Genomic DNA, 22,165 nt, shown 5'->3' with positions numbered 1-22,165 from the left:
ACTACAAGTGTGAAGGAGTTAAAGACAGTTTTTCTAGTCCAATACTATTTTTTTGACAGCATCAAATGCCATGCATTTCACAGAAAGGGGTTTTTCCCTGCTCCTGAATTGTGAACACTGGGACTACCTTTTGCTTCTTAACTACCTGTAACAGCTGTCAGCATATACCACAGATTACTACTCCCTGTGCGGGTACCACTCTTTAGATACACCAGTGAGGTGGGAGGGCAATACCCAGAGTAACAGTCAATAACAAAGTCTTTTAACTTGTCTAGAGACACAAGGTGACTTTTTCTTCCACTAGATTCTGCTTGGACCATAGGCTCACGATGAAAAAGTAACTACAACTGCACAAGAAATTGAAAAAGAGGTCTCAGCAAGTCAGGACATTTTGCTACACTTCGAAGATATGCTGCAATTATTGTACAGCAGGAAAGTGCTGAGATGATTTTAATGGCATCTGCTGTCTCTTGATTGACAGAGCATAAACACTTGAGAAATACAAGCAACAGCACTGCAGCCATACGGCACTAGACAGCAATATTTACTGACTGCAACCAAGCTATTGCTATCAGTCATGAATGGCACATCTAGCACAGGGTTATTCTGATTTTGTCTGAGAAATATCCTCTTTTGGATGAAGAGGAATTAGCAGCTTCACAAACACTGTCAGCTAATCAAAAAATACTAGAAAAACTCTCCACAGCTTAGTGGTTTCCTGTCACTTGCTCTAGATGTTAGGAATGTGTGGACATGAATAAATGGATTGATACACGGCAGCCTGTCAGAAGCCTTTGGCACACCACGAGCCCATGTACTGCATTTGCCAGTCAAATCTATGTGATGCTCTCAGCATTCCCAGACACCAAACTGTTTGCGTAAGAATAGACATGGAATCTGCTTTTAAAGGATAATATTTCAAAGTACGGTGCCTGACACTAGTTTCTACCTAAGCCGTAAGCAATATTTAGTTTACAGGCCTGACACCCATGTGCTGTTTATTTAGCTTGTATTTACGCTTATTAATTTGAGCCAGGTTGTATATTTTCTAACAAAAAAGCACAGCCCATACGTATGTTAATGACTGATCATATACACAGCAGGAGTCATCACTAATTTCGTCCTAAGTTCTCCCTGCTGCCATCCAAGTACATGAAACATGCTTTTCTTGGCTGAGAGACACTCATTGTGGGACAGGAACAGGACTGCTGGAATACAGACTGGGTGGAAAGGCAGAACAGGGTGATAACAGGAAGGGATATGAGGCAGAAAGAGAGTAAAGGGAAGAAAAGCATGCGTGGGAAAAAGAGGAAATAAAGTGAAAGCAAGTGAGGACTCTGTCAACTTCCATCTCTTTTCTTTTTCTAAGGTCCTCTCAGGTTCTTCCATCATCCCTTTTGATTAACATCTTCCTAACTTCTCCTTTTTCTCTTTTCTCATTCCTCTATATTGGCCTTTTCCCTCTTCTGACACAATCCAGAAAATGGTGGCAGCAAGGCACGAGCTGTGGGCAGGTGCGAGACAGCCCCTGCCAGTGGGTAGTTGCTCAAACAGGGAAATGCAATGCAGTGCAGTGGTGCCTTTCCATGCTGTACTAGGGAAAACCACTTCAAAGATGAACACTACTGCAGAAATACTGGATATTGAAAGGGAAGTGTTTGTTATCAAGACAAAGAAACTAATAACATGCCAGTAAACAGTTTTGCATAAAGACAAATTTCTACCACAGAAAATAAGATACATATCTGAACAGTAACCTTTTCTGAGCTTTGGGGTCTGAAACAGAGTAGATGAGTGGAGAAGCAGTCTTGCTCCCAGTTATACTTATGTGAAACCAACATGCTCGATTTTCTCAAACAAAGGGAACAGAAAACAAAATCATTTTTAAAGATACAACTGATTTGAAAAAACGCCAGGATCTCATCACGGAAATGAATATTACATACATTGCATGATACACGGGTATGTACTTTACCTTCTGATATGTTCCAGAAGACACCTCACGTCTGGCTGGTTTGGGGGCTTTTTGTTGTTGTTTTTTTGTTGTTTTTAAACAAGCTGTATCTATGCACAAAGAAAGTCAGAGGAACTTAAACAGTGTCACAGCCTTAATACTGATTCGTGTGTGATCAAGAGCTTAATAATTTAATGCCATATTACCACTGTAAGATTTAAGATAAAATTTGTATACTCTGTGATCATTGGGTAATGCTTGATCTATAAACCAAGATTTTTCAGTAGCAGGCTTTTCTCAATTATTTAATACACATTTCTTACCTTTTTTGTTCCAATATTTTTCATTGCTTTTGAGCTTCAGTAGCACTGCAATGTATCTTTATATGGAGACTATCAAGAGAGTTTCTTTAGACAGAGAGTAATTTTTATGCTGTTATTCTGCTAGTTCCTATTAGATCTATACACACATACATATTTAATATTTTGTATCATTGCATCTTTGTAATGTTACTTGTTCAGTGAGAACAAAACACATTTAGGCTATCTTTCCATTTTCATATTCCTGCATTAACTATGGGATAAATTAACCTTAATTATCTGTCAAGCATCACATACGCTTAGAACACTTGCAAGTAATAAGACAAATTTTGAAGTTTCTCCAAAGCCCAAAATAGTCTCAAGTCCCACATTACAATATTGGTGCACAGCAGTCCTGAGGGACATCTATTTCTGAGGTACAGGTTGATCCACCCTATTCTTTTTCCTTAGAATAACAGACTCATAGAATGGTTTGGAAGGGGCTTTAAAGATCATCTAACTCCAAACCCCCTGCCATGGGCAGGGAAACATTCCACTAGATCAGGTTGCTCAAAGCCCCATCAAAGTGCACCCTGAACTCTTTCAGGGATAGGGCAGCCACAGCTTATTTGAACAACCTGTGCCAGTGCCTCACCACCTCATAGTGAAGAATTGCTTCCCAATATCTCATCAAAATCTCCCCTTTTTTAGCTTAAAGACATCCTTCTTTGTTCTATCCCTACCCACCCTTGTAAAAAGTCCCTCTCAAGATTTCTTGTAGGCCCCTTTAGGTACTGGAAGCTGCTCTAAGGCCTCCTCAGAGCCTTCTCTTCTCTACACTAAACAAGCCCAATTCTCTCGCCCTGTCTTCATAGGAGATGTGCTCCAGCCCTCGGATTATCTTTGCAACTTCCTCTGGGCTCTGTCCAACAGATCCATGTCCATCTTATACCAGGGACCCAGAGCTGGATGCAGTACTCCAGATGGGGTCTGAAGAGAGAGGAGTTGAGGGGGAGAGTCATTAGAAAACCTGAAAAATTATCGCTCTGCAGACAGTAATATTGATTGCCATCTTCTGGTTTTACTCAGTCTTAATATCAGCTTCTACTGAGTTTGATCTGCCTTGAGTAGAAACTCAGTAAGGTTTTCAGCATTTAGCCCAATAATAATAAAAAAAAAAAAAAGTTAAGCCTCTATTTAAGGCAAATATCAACATCACAGCATCTTTGATTCTCCATTGTCCAGCAATATTATTTAGTTGCTAGACAAATGAAAGAAAATGAAACACTATGGATTTCTGTAAGAACCTTGAGATCCTCCATTACTCCTTTATGCTAGGCTCAGCGGATGCCTTTCCTTTTAAGTAGCCCTAGAAGATCCAGTCTGAACCACAGCAGGATTAGCTGGTTGCATAAGAAAACCCTGGAGAGGAACGCACAGAGCTTGCGGCATTTTGCCAGGCAATGAGCCATGTTCCAGCCCATAGTACAAACCAAGAAAGTTTCCATCACCAACAGATGAGCTTTAGAAAAAAGAGCTGAAATAGCTTCATACGAGTGCCCCACCCTACACCTCTGATAGGTATGGTAGAGGAGAGTATGTCCACACATCTCTGCTGCTTGGCATTACAGCCCTGGACTGAGAACCAGTGCAGCCAAGACACTGCTTGTATTTGCTTGTACTGAGGCAGCAACCTTGAGCAAAGGAGTAGTGCTGACGGCAGGGAGCAATAACTTATAAAGACCACCTCAGATGTTTGATTCAGTGCACACAGAACAAAGCCTCTGGGGAAGCCACCAGGGTGGTCTTAATCAGAAGAGGGTCCTCTCCTGGCATCAGAATCACTCAGGTTTGCAATGGCAGAAGAGGTGACATTAAGCTCCTGCCCTCCCCACACCAGACGCTTAATTCTGAGACTTGCAATGTAGACCCTGCAGGACCTGATAGAGCTTGACCATGCTGGACACTGGGAAAAATATAGGCACTATGGGAATAATTTATTTTAAAAAACTAATTATGCATTGTGCTTTTGGAAAGAAATTCATAAATATTATGCTTCCATGGAGTAAAAACAACATGTACCAATACATTTTCTGCAACATAGGAAATGGGTTCCCAACTCCAAAATCACATCAGTGTGTTAGTGAGCACAGTTTTACATGTACATAATTCCTTCTTTCTTCTGATGTATTTGTAGGTAAAAACTTCACCAACTTGTGTGATATTTCTTACATATTTTTAATATATCTCTACCTGAAGAGCAGCAAATTATAAAAGCATATTCTGTATAAGCTATCAGATTGCTGCAGGGGAAAAACAACCAACCGAACAAAAACTGTTTCCACAAAACCAAACAAACACTGACCTCACATGTAAAACTGTTTTCCTGACTTCTCCTCCCCAAAAAATGCATAACATTAATTGTGTAAAGACTAAACCACCATATGAGGCATATTTTAAAGCCTCATATAAACAACGACACTTTTATGGCATCCTCAGAGCAAAGAATGTCCAAATATGGCTGAGAGCTAAGTACCCTGAGAATTAACTGCTCTTAATAAATTCACTGAAGTTTGTAAGTCCACATTTACCAAGAATCAGAAGAGAAATGAAGTGAACACTGCTCAACTCATTTTCCTGTACCATTCTCTAAAGATGCTGTGTTATAAGCATCCTCCATATCTTGGATGCTGGACGCATCTGTTGAATCTTGGTCACTGACTACAATTCCTACTGAAGAAAGGCTAGAAATGAAGGAGTGCATCTTTTTTGCATAAATATCCCTAATATTAAAATAAGGTAAGTCATTACATTTCTCTTTGCGATCATTGTTGCACTGGTCTGGATCAATATCTTTTTGCTTTTGATAGTACTTAGAAAACTTATTGAAAATAATGGTGATTGGAAGTGCTACCACTAGTATCCCACAGATAATGCACAGGGTGCCGAGCAGCTTTCCAGCAAGAGTGACTGGGTAAGTGTCCCCATAACCAACAGTGGTCATGCTGATGGTTGCCCACCACCAGCAAACAGGGATGCTTTGCAGTTCTGATGAGTCATCATCTTTCTCCACTGAGTAAACAAGCACTGAAAAAATAGAAATCCCAACAGACAAAAACAAAAGCAGAAGTCCAACTTCCTGATAGCTATGTCTCAAAGTGGCACCTAAAGACCGCAGTCCTACAGAGTGCCTGGCCAGTTTCAGGATGCGAAATATCCTCATTAACCGCAGGATCTGAACAACTTTCCCCATGTTTTCGATGTCTTCACTTTCTTCTTCCTTCGTGTCTACAGCTAACGTGGCATAAAATGGGATAATAGAGACAAAATCAATGATATTCAGTGGTTTCTTCCAGAACTTCTTTTGACTTGGAGCAGTGATGAGCCTGATCACTAGCTCCGCAGTGAACCAGATGATGCACGTGATCTCCACAGCTTCCAGCACAGGGTCTTCAATCTCCCTGTCATTGGCGTCCAGCCTTTGAAACTCTGGCATGCTGTGAATGCACATGGCCACAATTGATGCCAGGACAACACTCAGGGATGACACGGCAATTAACTTGGCAGATAAGCAGTATGCCGGATTTTCCATTCTGACCCAGATCTTCTTCCTTATTTCACCAAAACACAGATTGTCAAACTTTTCCAGCTCTTTATCAAATATAGATGATTCTTCGTTAGAGGAGTCTATACTTCTGTCATTGCTCTTCTGATCCCAGTCTTTCTCAGGACCTTCTTCTTTCCTTTCCTGGTACCGATTGCTGCAGCAGGAATCAATAAACAGCTCATTTATCCCCCAGTACTCTATTTCCTGGCAGAAGGAAAAGACACAAAGCTCTTCCATGACGTGAAGTTTGCCTGTATAGTAAAAATTCAGAACATATCGGAACAAGGAAGGATTCCTGTCAAAGTAATATTCCTTGTCTGCAACACTATAATCATCACACAGTTCTAGGATAGCCTCTTCTGAATGGCATTTGAGAAGTTTCCCAAGTCTAGTATGGGGAAATCGGAGCAAGGTGCTTTGATCCACCGACTGCTTAAAGCCACCCACATTCAAATTGATAAGTTCTGCATCTTTGCCAGGTCTGTGGAAAATTTCACCATAAACCATTTTGAATAGATGAGTTCCACTTCTGGTGCCCAGTGAGATTACATTGAACCTGAAAAGAACATAAGGTATTGTTAGAGCACTTAATTCAGTTTTGCTCTTGTGCCACATTGTTTTTTCCATGTCTGGTTACTGTGAAATGCTGTAAGAAAAAAAAAAAAGAAGTAATGAACACCATTATTCAGCATTTCACAAAAGCACGTTTAAATCAGGTTTATGGCTTAACACAGCTTTAGCAAGTCTTAAATCAACAGGTTCTGTTTACTCTCCATAATTTTTTCTAGTATGGAAGAAGAACACATAATTCATCAGTAAATCAGTCTGTGTTCTACTATCATATTTAAATTAATAGTCATGAAATAAGTTTACTTTGATAAAAATGTTTAAACTAAAGACAGAAAACTTGTCAACAATATACAACAATTTAAAACCATATTGATTATGTGGATGATATTCATAATGGTGCCTCCATGTAGTTCAATGAGCAACATTTTACTGCTTTGTTTTGAGGGCACTGTAGTCATAATTTGTGCAAGATAAAGAGAAAAAATAAATCTTGCTTAGGAACCTGCTATAATGCTACTGTTAAATTATTTTTAGCTTAAATAAAGAAGGCACAAGAAACTATGAATAGGAAATGTGCTAACTATGTCAAGAGAAGCTTCCTGATCTGAAGAATGTCTTGTTTGACTTCCAAGGACCTTGATCCCTGACCATGGACCAAGACATTGTTATGCCAGGCACCATCAGAATAATTTGTGGCATTCAAACAAGTGACTTCAGCCACAGGGCAAAGACCACAGAAGACAACTTCTGCCTCAGCCCAACTTGCTCTCTACTCAAGGGAACTCTTTATTCACTCAACCAAAGGTAAAACTGCTCAGCTGGAAACAAAATTTGCTAGTGTGGCAAAGCCTGTGTCACGAACATCCTAAGAACACAAAACTACCACAAACTCATCAACTCTCGAAGTGCAACATTAATGTCTTTGATCTTCCATACACAACAAATATTCATATACAACATCATAAACTGCTAAACATTCCAAAGCACACACTTCTTGTCCTGGAGAGAGTATGAGAGAGTAAACAAACACATCCCAGATGTTAGTTACTTGTTTGCTTTCATTGCTTCAGTTGTTTGAATGAGCTACTGGATAAGAACTCAGAACAGGAAATAAAACAGAATACAAAAGAAAGATGCTTACTGGAAGAATTAACGTTATTTTCCAAGATGATGAAAAACTCCAACAAATAAAAGTTCCAAATGCTGAGCTTGAGGGCTAAATAAAAGCCAGTCATAAGGCAAAGCTGTGTGAAAAAGGATACAAACATTAGAATAAAAATCAAAATGACAGGGTCCAACTCCCAGTCCAATTTGCAGATGGGCTCTAGCCAGAGCTTCTGCAGTCATACATTGCTGGCAAGGCCACAGGCCCATTGTCTGACTATGGAAGTGATATTGTAAATTTCTGGGCTTTTACACACTGTGAAATCCCTAAAGCTCACAAAAAGAGGTCACTGAGACAGAGCCTGTATAAGGCTGCGTGGAGACCTCATAGCAGGCTTCCAGTACCTGAAGGGGGGCTATAGGGATGCTGGGGATGGACTCTTCATGAGGGACTGTAGTGATAGGACAAGGGGTAACGGGTTAAAACTTGAACAGGGGAAGTTTAGATTGCATATAAGGAGGAAATTCTTTACTGTAAGGGTGGTGAGGCACTGGAATGGCTTACCCAGGGAAGTTGTGAATGCTCCATCCCTGGCAGTGTTGAAGGCCAAGCTGGACAAAGCTTTGGGTGGCACTGTTTAGTGTGAGGTGTCCCTGCCCATGGCAGGGGGAGTTGGGACTAGATGATCTTAAGGTCCTTTCCAACCCTAACTATTCTATGATTCTATATACAATCCCTTTTAGAGAACTATGCCACAGATGTATAACATACCCCAAAATGCTGTTGTTTCCAAACTCTTCAGGAGCAAACCCCTAAAAGATTTTCAGTGGCACTGTGGATTCCCATGCCACAACATTAGAAATATTTGTCAGCAAAGTTTCTCTTTTGCAGTTATCTTTCACACAATCTCTGCACAAAGCCCCATACTCCGGAGGTTCGACATCACAAGCTTCAGTACACCTTCTCTGACGTGTTGCACATTTGAGTATGGCAGTACCTCAGCTACTGGTAATTCCAAATTGTTATGGTTTCAGTTTTTGTTAGCATTAATCTGTCTGTGATTATCCAGACACAATAGAAAGAAAGTTGAACTAATTTATAATTGGACAGGATATATTGTGCTTTGCTACTTAAAAGACAGCGCAGACCTACAGATTTTCTCCCAGTACGCTTCATGGCTATGTTATCTATAGCCTCATCTCCTGCTTGCTACACAGTAGCACTTCATAAACCTCTCAAGACTAAGAAAATTCACATTTCAGGATGGCTTCCTCTAAGTTTAAAGAATAAAATAAAAATTGCCTAGTCCTGTTCACACTGAAATCAAGAAGAATCTGATACTGACATGCACTTGAATAAACATGCAAATCTCTAAAACTCTACAAAGTATTTCCAGAGATCAGGGATATTTTTTCCCAAAGAATCTGAAAATCTAGGTAGATTTTCTATTTTAGGGTTCCCAATTCAGAAAATCGAATTTGAAAATCAAGGGTGTCTTATTTGGGCACACAACCATCCCCAGGCACCAGATTTTGCCTCCTAATGAGGCAGGTAACCATCTGGGATCTAACTTCTGCTAATTTCCTGACAGTTCAGAGCTTCTACAAATCACCCTACCGACACATATGCAGCTTTAGACACATATACTTTTAAAAAGCTGTGGATATGACCCTAACAACCTTCAGCTCAGGATCAACAGTTTCACTGATTTTTTAAGTGTCTGAATTTCTCCAATCATCATAGGGTAAATACTTCTCTAATGCTCCACCTAAAAGCACTGTTTTTGCTTTGTTACTCCTTGAGCATAGTAAAACATCTAAATGCATGTATAATTTACTTGATTAATCACAATTAAGGATTTGAACTGAAATCCAGTTAGTACGACTTAACCTACTGTCTGTCAGCTTGGCAATTTATAACTGCTTTAGCACATGTAATTAAGCCTGAAAAAAATGTAAGGCAATATTACTTATCACAGCCTCTTTCAATGTGATATAAACTGCAACCATCAACTCTCCTTTGTACTACTTGACGCAGTTAACCGTAAAGTCATTTGCAAACAGTCTGTAGCAACAGAGGTTAACTAAAAAGTCATCTAGCACAAACAGCAAGACAATCTGAAAAAACTGGTCTGTGGTTATGGACGTTCTGTGAGGCAGACAGGATAAATTCATCAGCTAAATTATCTGATCAGCTGTATTTTTTTATACTCCATAGGCACTGACATCCTTTATCCAGAATATTACATTAAAAGACCATGAAAATAATAGCACTATGCAAGCACATCTCTCTTCAAAATGGATTCTGTACAACCTCCCAGTAGAACATAGGTAAATAAATTTTGAGTTGAAATATCCAGAACCAAATTTTTGTTCTGCTATTACTTTCACATAAACCTACTGGGCTAAGTTCAGCCCTGGTACAATTGTACTGATGACTCCAGACTGTTTTAGAAACTGAACTTGGGCCAAATGTTCATGCATCTTTGCAATAAAATGGAGATCAGAAAGAAGATCATCACTTCGAAACAGCAGTAGCTGCTAGGAGCACTGCTGACAATAAATGTAAAATGATCTGTACCTGTGGAAGGCAAAATATATATTTTTAAATCACCTCTTCCAAAAGACTGCATAAGGAAGAAATGGAGCTGTTATAACACAGTTACAAAAGAACACAAGCAAAAATAGAAGAATAAGCACCTCAAGCCCATGGTTCATACCAATTAGCTTAGGCACACATTTTCAGGTGGGGTCCAACCCTATACTGGCTAGATAAGCAGCCTATGTCAGTAGTGTCATAAGGTGCCTAACTTGCATGTGGCTAATACTAGGTAAAATGAACCCTCCTAAAGCAAAATTTTGCTGATTTTCACTGTGATGATGCTGTCAAGGACAGAGTATATGCCAAGGGGTGGGTACGAGAAAGGAGCACAGGCTATAGCATCAACATGACAGAAGCTTCTTTGGAAATGCAATCTGATCTGAATTGCCTTTTCATATACGTAAAGAGCAGGGAGAGTGATCTAATACCACCCAGTTATCAGAATGTCACCTTGTGAAATGATTGAAAGAAAAAAAAATAGAGAAAAAGAAAAATGTATCCTTTTCCTATCTTGAAAAGCTCCTGGAGATGACACACATTATGACAGCTAAGAAGGCTTGCACCTTGCAGTGCTCCCAAATGCTCTGTAATTTATATTCTGTTCATATAAATTAAAAGATCGTTATCCACCTTAACTAAGTGGAAATAACAGATTAAAATGGTTGAAAATCTACCCATAAATCCCCACCAATTAAGCATAGTTATAATGCTGCTGCACTTTAACACCTGTTGGCTACCACAGCCAGCTGACCACATTAAGCATCTCCTTGAACTATATTGCCACAACTGCTGAAGTTCATACAAATATCTGAGAAGATGGTAAAATCCCAAAGGCGTTATTATCCCAAGTCATCATTGCTGTGGTTTGATGGTAAAAGAAGTTGTCTCTTTGCACAAAGGTGAACTATATCCACAGTGAACTATAACTCTTCCATATGAAGGAAACTGAATATGGAATTTTGAAAAATTCAGATAATTTTTATCTCTTGTGGAAGGGGAAAAGAGAGTTAAAATTAAGATTTTTAATTCACTGCCAGGCACATTGACCTGATATTCAACATTTTCCATTCATTAGTTCATCCTACATTTCTTGATTGTAAAGAAAAAACAGTTATTCTTATTTTTCACTTTGGAGTCTGAGGAATTGTCCTCAGTTTCTTAGAACAGATGAGTCCTGATGCTGCAGGATCATTTCTGCTCCTAGATTCTCTCTTCCCACACACACAGTCCAATCGCAAAAGTCAGTTTCACTGGGTGAATAAGTTGTTCTAAACAATGACAGATCGATGCACCTCATAAATTAGGGCTATTTTGTAACACATCATAGCAGATAAAAATTGTTAGAAGACATGCAAAACCCATCCTGCCTGTGCTGCCAATCACACCTTCAGTAACACTCAGTCACAGGACCAGAACAGCTATAAGGGCAATTCGGCTGCAGATGGCACAGTACTAATCCACTCCATTATAGTTTTATTCCAAAAAGTCCTGGCTTTGAGGTAAGCTGCTTAAAAAAAAAAAATTATCTCCCCACAATGCTGTTGCAGGTGTATCTCAGTCACTTTGGGGTCTTTATTTATAAAATGGTTATGTTGGCAATATACTATTGGCTACAAAAATTAGGTCAGAAATGGACCTTGAAGAGTAATACAATCAAATTTTTCCCTCACCTCAAGGCAGGATAAGTTATTCCTAAAAAAAAATTTCATCATGTTTATTTAATCTCCCATAATAAGGCTTGCACAGTGAGGTTGTGGAATCTAGTCCAGTGTTTAATGCCCCTGTTCTCTGAAAATTATCTTCCTAACATCTACTTCAGCATACTGTGCTGCAGTTCAGGCCCATGGAATGGACTGAGGATGGACAGCGGAAACAGGCTATCTACAAATTCTCCATCACAGTTCAGTTTCTTCCCTTGCTATATAGCTAATTTTACTTGTCAGCCTGAGTAGCTACAGCTACATGGTATTTATTTCTTTATGTTTTGAAAAAAAGGTCTGCTAATCTCAGAGATGAACAAAGGCTTTGTTTACCACAGTGAAATTCTCAAAGATACTTACAGTCTCTTGGCCAACAAGAACACAAGCAATTGTTATTGCAGATATGTTGGGTGAAATCTTCAACTGAAAAACTGTAAAAACCTGTTTGAAGCACTTTAATGTCACTAAAGGAGTCTGTTGTTCAAGATAAAAATTCTCTTGACCCAAGGCAACTCAAACAGAGCTGAAGATCTCATTTATGCAAGTCCTGCAATCTGCTTCAATCCAATAATCACTTTCCAAGAACACAAGTAACTTTTATAATGCATGAGCATGTGTGATGTGAGGGAATATCAACAAGTGACTTTCACAGAAACCTCTGGATATGAAAGGAGTGGGATGCAGCCTTCCAGCCGACACTGGGAACCGCTCATCCAACATGCTACAGTTCAAGCCAGGCACCTGTGTCCATCAGGTATCAACTCAGAGTGGGAGACAAACTGTAGCATGGTGTTAAGTAAATGTTACATGCAGATCAAGCTCTGAGGACATACTGTTTGGAGCTACTGTGTAAGCCTTACGCATACTTAGGCTTCAAGAAGCCTCAGTTTCTCAGAGAACTCAGATTTTTGGGTCAGATGCTCACCACTCCTATAAGGGATATTGCTTTGTTCCGCCCTTCCTCTTAGCTTTCCAGGTAGTATCATAAACTAATTTGCATTTAAAAGGTCTTTTGGATGTCATCTTCACCAACTCAGTGCTCAAAGATGGTCCAGTTAGAGCAGGCTGTTCAGGGCCAACTGAGCTTTTAAATATCTCCAAGATTTCCCAAACTCTGGTCAACCCAGATCAGTGTTGGATCCCTCTTCCTGTTAAAATATTTCTCCTAAAGTCTAATCAGACGCTTTTTTATTCTAAATTGAGTTCACTGACTTGCATCCCATTGCTATCTCTGAGAAAAGTTACCCATCAGGCAACTGTAGTTCACAGTAAAGTTTCCTCTGCACATTCTCTAGATTGAACAATCCCATATTTGTCAGCCTCTCCTTATAAGCTGTGTGTTCCAACCCCCAACCATCTTGATGGCCTTCTGCAGGACTCACTGCAGTATGTCAATGCCTGGAGTGGAGAGCCCAAATCTGGACATAGATCTTGACATGCAGTCTCATAGTGCTAAGCAGGTAACGATAACTGCTCCTGTGGACCTGCTGGCTATAGCCTTGCTAATAAAGCCCAGGATGCACCTAGACTTAACTGTGAGAGAACACTGCTCACTTGTGTTCAACACATTCCTTACCAGGATGCCCATGTCCTTCTCTACAGAGCTCTTTCCATTCAGTCAGGCCCCCAAACTGCTGCAGCCCAGATGGGAGTTTATCCAGGATGCCAAATTCCCTTTTATTAGCATCCCATCAGTGTATAACAGTTGTATTAGCCATCTCAGACCTCAAAAAACAAAGGTATATCCCCCACTTACTTCAACTCGGCTGCCCCCTCAAAGCATTGAGGAGAAAAGGACATTTGCCAGAAAATGTGTGAACCAAGTACATGACAGGCTAAGATATAAAATTATATCATTGTGCCACTGTTCAACTCAATATTCGTTGAAATAGCTGAAGCATTGTCATTATACACAAAAAAGAACAGCCAGCAAGTAGGTTTTTCACCAAATAAGCATTAATCATACCAGCGCAACTCATCTCAGCACCTGACAGTATTATTATCCGTAGTTTATTTTCAGGAAGATTTGGATTTACATATGCAAAATAACAATGCATATTTACACAACTTGTAAGGTACTGTAGGTGTTATATGCGTGGTATTCTGGCAATATTAATACATAGCCCATGTCAATATGGCCATTTACTCAACCTAAGATAAGGCCCTATAAAGTTACTCAGGTGTAATTTTTACTATTGCCTTCAAACTACAGAAAGTTTGGAACAGAACATAAAGCCAAACCAAATTAGAAAGAATTTCATCATCCAGAAACAACTCTTCCTCTCATTCCTTCTACCACCTTATTTTTACAAACATGTTTTTCTAACATCTAAGATCACCGACACAAGTGTCCAGGAAAGAAAACTAAAGATAGATGGCTGGGTAAATCCTAATCCCACAAAATCAGCAGAGATTTTGCAGAAGACTTTAACAGAATGAGGAATTTCTTAGCCTTTTACTTGGGCTAACCTTCACTTAGACAGATTCATAAATTCCCTCAATGTGTCCCAAGGATTTCACAGGCAGTTCACACCACCAAGTCCAGAGGAAGATCTGAGACCCTGACTACATACCTTCAGAGAAAAAAATATATTTAAGTACATGCAGTGCACTGGAAGAAACTACTTTAAGAGCAATGTGTGTTTGGTTTTAGTTGGTAGTTTCCATTTATAAGCTGCTGCTTGAAGCAAAGTACCACTAAATACAACTTTAAGTGAAAACTTGTTTGCCCTTAGCAGCAGTGCTAATCCACAATTCACTAGGAGTAAAAAGAAGACACCTGAAATTACATTTCTTTCTTTTGATCCTTGGTTGAAGGAAGTAATTCATTATGTGCTCAGTAAAGCCTGAGAGAAAAACGAGGACTTTTGCCTCTCACTTCATTTCTGTGGCAGTTTCCCACAGGCTTCAGGGGCCCCAAAGACCTTTAAAGTTCAGCCTTTGTATTTGAATACATAAACACTTGATACCAGCTGAAATCACTGCGATTTATCTCTAAGAGAAACATGTCTAACTGCCCAAGATCCAAGCCTCAGGCCTAGAGCCAGGAGCTGTCAGAGATGCCAGCTAAGACAGTACAGAGTTTCCAGATAGACGTTGATATACACAAGCAAAAAGTGTCTGAACTGCAGCTTTTGCTCAGATTCAGGGACAACTGGCAGCTTAAGAAGGCTGAAACACGTTCCCTACCCTCTAGTACTCAAAGAAAAACTCAGAAGGCTGGCTTCACAGCTAGGAGATGGATGGAGCATTCCAAAGACAGAGGAATAAGCAGTTTGAGTAGCATTATGTGCTTGCAGATTAGGCTTTTCTCATTTTTAAGATTCACAGGTTTCAGCATGTCCCACAAGTACTCTTATTTGAGTGTCAAATATACTATGAGACCCAAAGAGCTAACTTGTCCTTAGTTTTCCTGTCATTCTAACAAATCAATCAAAATGAGTGGGAAAAACTGCCCTCTGCCTGGCATAACAAACAGCAAACAGTAAAACAAAATCGCAACTCCCTGAAAAGAACAGCTTACAAAAAATGAGACCATAAACATCACAACTGTTTCCAGACTAATGGCATTGAGCTAAAATATCGTCAAGGACCCATGCTATCCCCCTTGTTTAGCTCAAGATTTTACCAGTTTCATGGGTGAATTAAAACAGCAGTATTTATCACTATTGGCTGTCCTTTCCAGTGCAAATTTTGCACTGGACAGGGAGACACAGATCTCCTTAGATTAAGGAGAATATACAAGGCAGCATCTTTTTCAGCAGCTTATTCAGGGAAAATGTGTTTGCCACTAAAATGTCACACTGAAACCATCATTCAGTGCTTGTCACTAGCAAAGGCTAAACCATGGAGGACTCGTTTAAATTTGTGCTACAGTAAGGAGTCAGTCATTTTCAAAACAAAAACCTAACTTACAGCTCTATTTGGTCTTCTTTCAATTGACAACAAATAGAGTTCACAAAATTACAAAGCAGTACTGGAATCATAATCTAGTTAAATCAGCAGTCACAATGATTCAGATAACTGAAGAATTTTAATTAAAAAAAATAGAAAAGATGTAACAAAAATCTTAATAAAAAGGAGTCTTCTTTGGGGCACATCTGATTCTTTGCAGCCTCCCTTTTAAACATACTGATTGACAGTAATTGTACACTAAAGTAATGTTATAGGCTTATCATTGCATCTCACAAACTATGAGGTCTGTCTTCCCTCACTAAAGTCAAGAGTGAGAATCCCCGTGCCCTCTGCAGTAGTCTCTCCTCTGGTACCAAGGAGGTTTCTGTACTGAAGCCTTCACAGCAGTTAACACCGCTGGAAGTAGCATCAGCTTTTGTGAGCTCAAGAAGAAGAGGTAGAAGAGAAGAAAGAAGCAGAGCTATCAGAAATGTTTCCAGTTTTTATCAAACTACCAAGGCTGTGTGTTAACTCCTCCATGCAAAATCCAAGCTGTCATAAGCTTTTCCTCAAGTTGATTTTCTGCATCCCACAGGTAAGCTTCCTGTAATTACACGAACAGCAGCAATCAATTTATTAGGCTCAGAGAAAAAGAGCAAAAATACAAAGAAATATAAAATGCCTTCTATGCAGGGCAGCAAATTCTTAATACTAAGTTTCACTAGACTATTATGCACAAGACAGTTTTGTCCATAAATCTCACAGCACTTTTTTAAAAGTGCTGTGAGGCACATGCCTTAAGCTCCATGCTATGGAAGCCAAACCTGAGACTTGAGAAGTGACCTGTTTGACATTGCACCGTGGGTCAACATGTTCTACTTGAACATTCCCAAACTCATAAAGCCTCTGGTTTTGCTTTGATTTTAGTGAGAACCAAAAAAGAAGACAAGCAATCCCCTGCACAGGCTGAGCTTTGAGCCTGTCATTAGAGTAGCACCCAGCTAGAATGATTAAAGATAGAAGAAGAACTACTCAGTTTTTAAGGTATCAGCATCTAAATTGCTTATCCAAGTTGATAAACAAAGGGCAAAAATGTACAAAAGAGGAAGAAAAAGGGGGGAAGTAAAATTCTCTGTCTCAGATGATAAATAACATGTCCTCCTTAAACAAGCCACACTCCACTTTGCTAGTAGCCTTTGCTAGTTTTTAATGGCTGGTGAGACAAAAACATTTCAAAAGGAGAGGTGGGTGTGAGGAGGAGAGACAAAAACAGAGAAGTTCATTTACCCCAAGACAGTCCTGTTCAGAGCACATATGGCTTCAGCAGAACAGGTATACCCTCCAAGAGACAGCAATAGGCAAACTGAAGTCAGCCTGACGTCTGCAGTCAGGGGACATGCTGCTCTGAACATTTGGGAGTTCAAAAGGTTGAGCCATAATGGCTTCCCAATGTGCCCCCTCCCAGCAACTCCTCAGCAGCTATGAGAGCCAGTAAATCAAAATCTCTCACCTCACTCCCCACTCACCTGCCAAGGATGGGAAGGCAAAACAGATAAGGCACTTTAGTGTGAAGGGCAAGAAGATGAGTTAGAGAGCTTGAGGATAAAGCTCTTGAAATTAAAGGGGTAAAGGAAGAACATAAAGTTATGCTAAAACCAATGACATCAGGAATACCTAGCAGACAGGTATCACTGTGAAGCTTTCCATGACCCTTCATATCAACATAACTAAAACTTCAACCAGAGACCACCATGTTTACTCCAGACTTATCATAGCTCCTTGAAGAATAGCACCCAAAAATCAAGGTCTCTGGCTTTATCTCTAGCAGAGCAGGTGGCCTGAATCCAGAGTAAACTGAGCTCTAGAAGAAGAACAGCAACCACAATGGGACCTCCTAACATAAGTGATGAAGACAAATTTACCTTGAAAATAAGATCACGACTGTGGAATGAGCTCCCTCAGAAGCTAAGAACCAATATGGTCAATACCATCTTCCTCTCCAAGATAAGTATTTTAGAAGTCATCTCTTCTATAGTCGAACGAAAAACAAAACCATTACAAGCAATTGTCACATATAGAACTCCCTTCTAAGAGAAAATGGGCAAGTTATCCACAAATGACAGATAACAAAAGTTTAACACATGACTGCTAGCACTTCAGATACATTATGAATGATGGTAAGACAAGGCAGACTAGAACATACTCATTGGTAAAATATGGAAAAAATAAAAGAGGACAGAAGAAAAAATGGTGAAAAAAAATAAAAGAAATGGTGAAAAAAAAATAAATTGTAAAGTATGGAGAAGTATCCTGGGGTTATACTTTGGAGCAGATGATCACCTGACATCAACTGGTGCAGAACCACTGACTGGAACAGGCCAAGGACAGTTTCTGTCAGCTGGGAATTTGGCCCTCTACACAGAACCAAAGGCAATCAGGCAGCATCCTGCCTAGTTTCATGGGGGTGTTTTTCCCCTCAGAAAGTAAAGAGGCAACATGGGAAAAAAATAAGATGATCCCATAACTTAAAAAGGAGAAAGAGGCTAAACAAATAAAAATAGATGCAGAGCAAGAAATAAGAACAAACAGAGAGGGCAAAGGCAAGATAAGAAGAAAATATCCACAGATTAGAGGAATACATTTTATTTATTCATAAGCTCTGTTTTATTATGTGTCCTTGGCAGACATCCCATAACTGAAAATTTGCAAGGCAAGGAACGATGCGAGTTTAAGAGACTTGAGCCTTGTTCCTAGTCATTAGCCTTGGCTATATCTTTTTAAATATATGTGCCCCACTAGCAAGTAAGCAAGTCCTTTAAATCAAGAGCCTTTAGACAGGAGGCACGTTGCAAACAAACGAGTTTAGCCAGAGGGATTGCAGGAGAAAAGACAGAAAGCATGGCCACAACTTGTTTCAAGTAACCAAGCTGAAGGACAAGCTGTCAGGAAAGATACTGCCCAACAGGATACAGTTTGCTTCTCAGTCTCTAGCTCACGTCAGACTCTGCAGAGCATCTGCCTCTCACACACAACCCCTGTTAACTAGCATTTACTTTACCTGAGATCAAGTGGTGCTCAGCTTGCTCAGCTGGTAGGTAGAAGGGATGCAAACAGAAGGTAAGCCACAGGAGCAGTGGCAGAGGTCTCTGGCAGCGATCCAGCACAGAAGCAGGCAATGTGTCCAATGCCAGCTTCACTGGGTGCTCAGCCAAAACAAAAACTCACCTCTGGCCCATGTACCAATGCTGAGTTGGGAATGCCCACCTATCTCCGCCCTCCATATGAGTTTAAGGTGCCTCTGCAACTCAGCTCAGTCACTGATGAACCTTATTTTGCAGTGATGTTGAGCCTGGCTCATGCTTTTGGCACTAAGGACTAATAGTTGATTTTACCTTGCCTATAGCTGTAATTGCCCAGCTAAGATGGCTTAATATTGATTTATCATCTGTTCAGGTTTGAGATGGTTTTATTATTCTTGACCTGGGAATTTTGCAAAGTCCTAGAGAGGGTGAGCAAAGAAATGCTTTTCCTTCAGGGCCTCTCTGTTTCTACAGAGGACATTTTAGGAAAACATCTGACCTCACCTGTCTCAGGAATAACATTAGGGACCACACTGGAGTTTGCATTTCAGCTGAAAACTGCTGTTCACTGATTTTATTTTGCCCACAGCCACAAATAGGAAGTTGAAGGGCTGCTACCATTTCCGTGGACTGCCTTAGAGCCGAGATGGGTACAAGACAGGCATTTGGATGCAGTGTTCAAGACAGTCTCTTCAAAAAGACCTTTAATGTCCTCTGCTGTAAGTACATACAGGTTTTTCTTATTTTAAGATCAACTTTAAAGCCTCTTAGCCTGTATAAAGAAGGTCTAACAGAACAGAAAGAAGCAAGTGACTTAGAAAATTCAGATACTATTAATGAACCTTTTCCCATTCTTCAATTCCTGCAATTGAGAGGAAAAACAACCAAACATCCAGAAATAATACTGCACCTCTCTGTAAAAAGAACCATTTTGAAATCTATAGATAACAAGCACCATATAAAAGCCGAGTACTGTCAGCTAAAGCTCTTTATCACCATTTAGTTACCACCTATATGCAAGTAATCAATACAATTTCTGAAAACAAAATAATCTTTTTCTACCCAAGGTGCTATCTCAGCAGAGGTATAGATAACTGAAACTAAGTTTTTTCCTTATTAGCCAACTGTCTTCCACTCCCCCAAGTACTGCCTTTTTGAGCAGCAAAATCTAGAAAGATGAATTCAATGAGGAGAGGATGCAATTCTCTATGAAGTCCCCCTCCATTCTCATAACAAACGATTACTGGTTTCAACACTGCTGCAAAGGGCAGCTCCCCCCCCCCCCCCCGCAGCAGTTATGAAATACACCTCTCAAAGTTAAAAAGCCACCTCTGCATCCTAGTGAACTTAGGGTATGGACACTGATAGAATCCTACCAAAACTGTGTATGGCTGAACCCTCACTGCTTACAGCAGAGAAGGAGTTCGGAAAATGCTGCAGTTGTGACAGAGGAGAGTAAGAATATGTGGCCCAGGACATGCTTTGAAAATGAGACCCTCCCAAATTACCCCAAGTTGGACACCCAGAATTTGACTCACATCCTCCGAAAATCCTGGCTCGTGTACAAAGTGCATTCTTGCCTCCTCTGCCCTCTTAGGATGTTCGCCTGAGTACCTTATGCCATCTATTGGCCTAGAACAGCGACCGAGGCTCTGAGGAGAACTTTAATTCTGGGAAAGTGACTGCTAAAAGGGATCTGGCGGTAGATCTGTAAATTCTGCTAATGGAATCAATACACTGCTGCTGCTCAGATCTTGAGGTCTACCTTCCCCAGCAGTCACTGAGTTCAGCTCCCAGAATAACCAGCAGTTGTGCTTTGCATTAGACAAAAGAGAAACAGTATTGACACAAGGCTGTCTCACTGCAGGAAAATCCAGAAAATGAGCAACGAGGATTTCCACTGTCTTACAGCAGCACGTAAGGAAAGCCTTTTTATTAAAAAAAATAGAAAGCCCCTTCAAAATCTACCTGGACCTAAAATCAAGTTAACTATCCCCAACTTAGTAAGACTGCTTTAAATCGGCCATCCAGAGAGAAGAGACTTCTCCCGCATTTCTGTAGCCATACAGGCTACTGTAAGTGACTCACGGCTGCTTATATCTAGTTTACTTTTTAATCCAAAAGTGTTCTTAAAAGGCAAGGCAGACCGCTAAATGTGAAAAGGGTTCAGAGACATCTCTATTGATCCGCTTCCGCACAAGCCATTAAAAAGCAGCCGCGGAGAAGTCGGCAGGAGAACCGGCTGGACGCCCCAGCAGCGGCCGTCCCCCGACAGAGCCCAACCGGACCAGCCCCCGCCGTCTCCAGCCCGGTGTCGGAGAAGCGCGGCAAGTCCCGATCGAAGAGTGCCGGGCAAGACTTCGGCGGAGCAGGGAAGCCCGCCGGGCCTCCCCCAGCACCAAACTGCACACACACACACACACACACATACACCCCTTCCTCTTTCTCCTCCTTCTCCCCTGGCTCTTTGCTCCGCAAAGCGCAAGGAGAAACCACCGCACCTCCGGCGCGCCGAGCAGAGCCGTGCCGTGCTGGGCTGGGGTGGGCTGAGCTGCGTGCCCTCCCCACCAAGCAGCGAAGGCGCCCACGCTGGGGCTGCCACGCCACGGCGGGGACTGGGGACTGGGGACCGGGATCGCGGGCCGGGCCACGGCGGGAGGGCGGTGCTGCCTACCTGGAGCTTTGGGCTGCCGGCTGCCCCGCCGCGCTCCGCCCGGGTCCGCGGGGCCGCACCGCACAGCCCCGGGGGGAGGGGGGAGGCGGGCAGCGGCGGGCGGGCTCAGGCGAGTCCCACCTCTCCCGCGGGTCCTCTCAAACTGCTCTGCTCGGCTTTTACCTTCCCGCTTTTGTGCGGCAGCGGTGCCAAGTACCACGCAGATCGTGACGGCGAGAACGGGATTGATCCGCGATTGATTCACTCCCGCTGATTTGCTGAAGTGGTAAATCCAGGACTTCGTTTGCCAGCGGTGCAGTGGGGGATGCGGCATGTTCCCCCGCACGCTGCAGAGGGAAGTGTTTTCTTCTCCATATTATGCCCCAAAATAGTTTCCGTAGTGTAAGGGCTTATTTCTGCCTTAGTCGAAAGCAGAGGGTAATAGTCGGCTCCGAGTGTAACAAAAGCACGCCAGCGTAAACTTTCAAGAATGGAACATTATGCCCATTCCACTTGGCCTCGTTTTGAAAATTGCCGAGGGTGAATGTAGAGGTTTAGTCCTTCATTACAAATTTTGAGACAAACAAAAGTGTTTTCTGCACTTCTTGCAAACATTTCCGAAATTTTAATTAGAAAAAATCCATCTGAACCATCAACATCATCATAACAGCAGATATTTGCTTAGTAACTGTATCTGCCATT

General features: G+C 41.1%; 1 protein-coding gene across 2 annotated transcripts; it reads right to left on the bottom strand.

Moving 5' to 3' along the window:
• Positions 1 to 2,766: 2,766 nt before the first annotated feature.
• On the bottom strand, positions 2,767 to 21,613 carry KCNS3 (potassium voltage-gated channel modifier subfamily S member 3). Of its 2 annotated transcripts, none has more exons than XM_061351191.1 (2): positions 21,485 to 21,613; positions 2,767 to 6,416 (listed from the first exon to the last, which is right to left on the bottom strand). In XM_061351191.1, the coding sequence occupies exon 2, from the start codon at positions 6,365 to 6,367 to the stop codon at positions 4,883 to 4,885; it is 1,485 nt and encodes a 494-aa protein (XP_061207175.1). In that variant the 5' UTR covers positions 6,368 to 6,416; positions 21,485 to 21,613; the 3' UTR covers positions 2,767 to 4,882. The 2 variants fall into 2 exon arrangements, with proteins under 2 accessions (XP_061207175.1, XP_061207176.1); XM_061351192.1 differs by lacking the exon at positions 21,485 to 21,613 and adding an exon at positions 18,789 to 18,903.
• Between the last annotated feature and the right edge of the window lie 552 nt (positions 21,614 to 22,165).

This window comes from Neopsephotus bourkii, unplaced genomic scaffold (assembly GCF_033783945.1).
Source record: "Neopsephotus bourkii isolate Nb327-2 ecotype Australia unplaced genomic scaffold, CSIRO-AGI_Nbou_v1 NB_565, whole genome shotgun sequence".
Taxonomy (NCBI): Eukaryota; Metazoa; Chordata; class Aves; order Psittaciformes; family Psittacidae; genus Neopsephotus; species Neopsephotus bourkii.
This window is presented reverse-complemented; position numbering and strand designations above follow the sequence as displayed.

Coding starts and splice junctions, on each gene's coding strand:
- KCNS3 (XM_061351191.1), bottom strand. CDS start 6,367: ATGGTTTATGGTGAAATTTTCCACAGACCTGGCAAAGATGCAGAACTT.